We start from the raw sequence: 3,660 nt of genomic DNA, 5'->3' as shown, positions 1-3,660 counted from the left end.
GTGGTGACTGCCTTTTATTAAATAAGAAGTGATTTCTTGTTAATCTCTTACATTGAAACTTCAATAAACTAGAGAATTTAATGTATTTTTACTTTTATACGTAGGAAGTTAGGCATGGAAATAAGTATAATATTATTCGCACATTATATATCTTTCTTACTTATTCAAATACAATACTAAAATAAAAGTTTGTATTTAAGAAATTATATATACCAAAAAAATCTGTACATCAAAAACTCTAATAATTAATGAATGAATGAACTATTCTTTTTTTTTTTTTGAAATTATATAATATGCATAGGTAGAATAGCTATAAATGAGTTAATAATTTCATCTAATAAATAAATAAAGCTTGAAAAGAATCATATATTATATCATATATTTTAACATCCCATATCCACAAGAAATCCTCGAGTGTTTCTTCATATAATAATTAAGTGTGTTTTGCTCCCTGCATGATCACTCATTTCATGTTGACCCTTCCAAAATTTTAATAGAAATAGACTTGGTCTCGTGATAGAAATTGGTTGGAGAATCCATAAGCTTTTAAAATTAAAATAATTGAAATAATCATGGTAGGATTATAATTAATTAGTTGTTAAAACTAATAATCCATATATAAAAAAGGATAAATTATTGTTGATGACTTGGATAATGTAGATATTAGCCTGGCGGGCGAGGGGATCCTAGTTGGGAATTTTATTTTATTTATTTATTTATTTTTTTTTTTTAATGAGGAGGTGAGGTAGGAAAGGTTAATGACTTCACTGTTTGCAGAAACTAAGATAGGCATGTGGTTCCACATCTACCACTCGTTAACAGCTAACCCCCATACCCACGTGGCCAACCAGCTATCCGTCCCTCCAACCTACCAAGGACCAACTGTCCCTCTAAGCTGCTTCACTTTATAAATACCCTCTGTTACCTTACTTTCATACATGCCATCGATAGTAATTTCTACCTCTTTATTGCATTTGTCTTTCAGTCTCTCTCTCTGTTCCCGAGCTAGCTTGTGAACATTCAAAGAGCTAGCTGCATAAAGATGGCACCGTCGATTGAGGAGATCAGAAAGGCCCAGCGAGCCAGTGGTCCAGCCACCATCCTGGCCATTGGCAAGGCCACCCCGGCCAACTGTGTCTCCCAGGCTGACTATCCTGACTACTACTTCCGGATCACCAACAGTGAACACATGACTGAGTTGAAGGAGAAATTCAAACGCATGTGTAAGTGTCTATTTTGTATATTCTCACACACAGTATATACTCCAACATTTAAACTCCACATTTTCACTTAATTATATATATTGCTTCACCCCCAAGAAATCAATCCAAAAACGTTCATGGAATTCATTCTTACATGCTTGATATTTTCTGTCGACACACACACACAGACATATCTATCTATCCATAGAAAATACTCGTAGTTTGATTCCTGCTACTTGTATTTCATATATAAATTTGCGATTAACTAGAAATCTCGAGTTGATTTTTAACTCTTGAAAGTGACTGGTGTGTCATGATATAAAAAAAAAAAAACAGTTAAAGAGAAAACGACGAAGGAGCTGTAAAAGAAAGGGGGGGGGGATTATGACTGACCAAATTACGGATATATGTATTAATTCTGCTTAAAATGATTTACAACTCAAATGGGATTAATTTTATGATTATATGATTTCCATGAACAGGTGACAAATCTATGATCAAGAAACGGTACATGCACCTAACGGAGGAGATACTGAAAGAGAACTCTAGCATGTGTGAATACATGGCTCCGTCTCTTGATGCACGCCAAGACATGGTGGTTGTGGAGGTGCCAAAGCTAGGAAAAGAAGCAGCAGCTAAGGCTATAAAAGAGTGGGGTCAGCCAAAATCCAAGATCACCCACCTTGTATTCTGTACAACCTCAGGTGTAGACATGCCAGGTGCTGACTACCAGCTCACCAAGCTCCTCGGCCTGCGTTCCTCCGTAAAGAGATTCATGATGTATCAGCAGGGCTGCTTCGCCGGCGGGACCGTCCTTCGCTTAGCTAAGGACTTGGCTGAGAACAACAAGGGCTCACGCGTTCTTGTTGTCTGCTCTGAGATCACTGCTGTCACTTTTCGTGGACCATCTGATACTCACTTGGATTCAATGGTAGGTCAAGCGCTTTTTGGCGATGGTGCTGCAGCAGTTATTGTAGGTGCTGATCCTGACACTTCCATTGAGCGTCCATTATTCCAGATTGTTTCAGCTGCACAAACCATCCTTCCTGACTCTGATGGGGCCATCGATGGACACTTACGTGAGGTTGGTTTAACCTTTCACCTGCTAAAGGATGTTCCTGGGCTAATCTCAAAGAACATAGAGAAAAGCCTGGTTGAAGCATTCGCTCCAATTGGTATTAACGATTGGAACTCCATATTTTGGATTGCACACCCTGGTGGCCCCGCGATTCTTGACCAGGTTGAGATTAAGCTAGATCTAAAGGAAGAGAAACTGAGAGCTACAAGAAACGTCCTGAGTGATTATGGCAACATGTCAAGTGCTTGTGTTTTGTTTATCTTGGACGAGATGAGAAACAAGTCTCTCGAGGAAGGGAAAAGCACCACCGGTGAAGGGCTTGAGTGGGGTGTTTTGTTTGGATTCGGACCAGGACTCACCGTTGAGACAGTGGTGTTACACAGCGTTCCAGTAGAACAAACAATTTACTCATGAGCCATGAATTACGAAGTTCCTGGAGACAACCTGCGGTAGTGGAAAGCATATTCTATTTTTATAAGCATATAAAAAAATAAGATCGTTCGACCAGCAATTAATATATATTGGGCAGTACTTATATGTTAAGGTTGCCTTTAAGGGTGTTAATGTAAGGTTTTTATGCTCTGTTTGTGTCGGTGTGTCCATTTTTTAGTGTCAAAAAGCTTTTATTCCTCCGTGGCCTTGTGATATCAGGGGATGGTTAATTCACGTCTAGATCCTAGCCGTTCTCCCTCCCTGTATCTCTTGTGGATTAAATTTCTTAAAGGCAATGTATTCTTGACTTTTAATTTCACGTATTCAATTTCTGTTTCAATTTAGTCCCTTCCACCATTCCAAATCTTTTGATTTTATTAAATTATTTAAGATGTTTGAAAGTGTGGTTGTAGTTGCTTTTCAAAATACTTTTTATTTTAAAATGCATCAAAATGATATTTCTTTTTATTTTTTAAAATTATTTTTGAGATCAACGCATCAAAACCAAAACGATTCAAAACATAAAAAAAATTATTTTTTAACAAAAATAAAATTAATTTTTTTAAAAACACGGATTGGTCGTGTTCTCGTCACTTCAAAAACAAAAATGTCCAATTTACACGCCCGCATATAATACTTTGATCTAAGGCGTTAAATAATTAAGTCCGAATGTGTTCTAATAATTTTAGCATCAAATCATATTAAATTCTGCTAAATTTCACTAGCTAGCTTCTATATCAGTCACCGACTGCGTACAAAGGTGATATTGTCTAATACAGAATATATATGTTTGAAGAAGAATTGATAAAATAAAATAAAATCATGAGATAGCATTAAGGGATGATTAAATTGGGATTTATTTCATTTTATTTACCTTTTTATCATCATTAAGGTTCTCCTTTAATTAAGAGAAAAATTGGTTAATCTGTCTATGCATGGATGGAAAAA

At 36.3% G+C, this 3,660-nt stretch overlaps 1 protein-coding gene across 1 annotated transcript; it reads left to right on the top strand.

The window, feature by feature from the left end:
* The first annotated feature begins 925 nt into the window (after positions 1–925).
* Positions 926–3,052, top strand: LOC7466313 (chalcone synthase). Its single transcript, XM_002321045.4, has 2 exons — positions 926–1,223; positions 1,685–3,052. Exons 1-2 carry the CDS (start codon positions 1,043–1,045, stop codon positions 2,692–2,694), a joined length of 1,191 nt encoding a protein of 396 aa, XP_002321081.1. The 5' UTR covers positions 926–1,042; the 3' UTR covers positions 2,695–3,052.
* Positions 3,053–3,660: the final 608 nt, after the last annotated feature.

Source organism: Populus trichocarpa, chromosome 14 (genome assembly GCF_000002775.5).
Source record: "Populus trichocarpa isolate Nisqually-1 chromosome 14, P.trichocarpa_v4.1, whole genome shotgun sequence".
NCBI lineage: Eukaryota > Viridiplantae > Streptophyta > Magnoliopsida > Malpighiales > Salicaceae > Populus > Populus trichocarpa.
The sequence above is the reverse complement of the archived record's forward strand: the minus strand, read 5'-3'. Positions and strand labels throughout refer to the sequence as shown.

What these genes read in the sequence shown, in the direction of transcription:
- LOC7466313 (XM_002321045.4), top strand. Translation starts at nt 1,043, where the DNA reads ATGGCACCGTCGATTGAGGAGATCAGAAAGGCCCAGCGAGCCAGTGGT. An exon ending in GGAGAAATTCAAACGCATGT is followed by an intron (nt 1,224 to 1,684) that starts GTAAGTGTCTAT and finishes TTCCATGAACAG; the next exon opens with GTGACAAATCTATGATCAAG.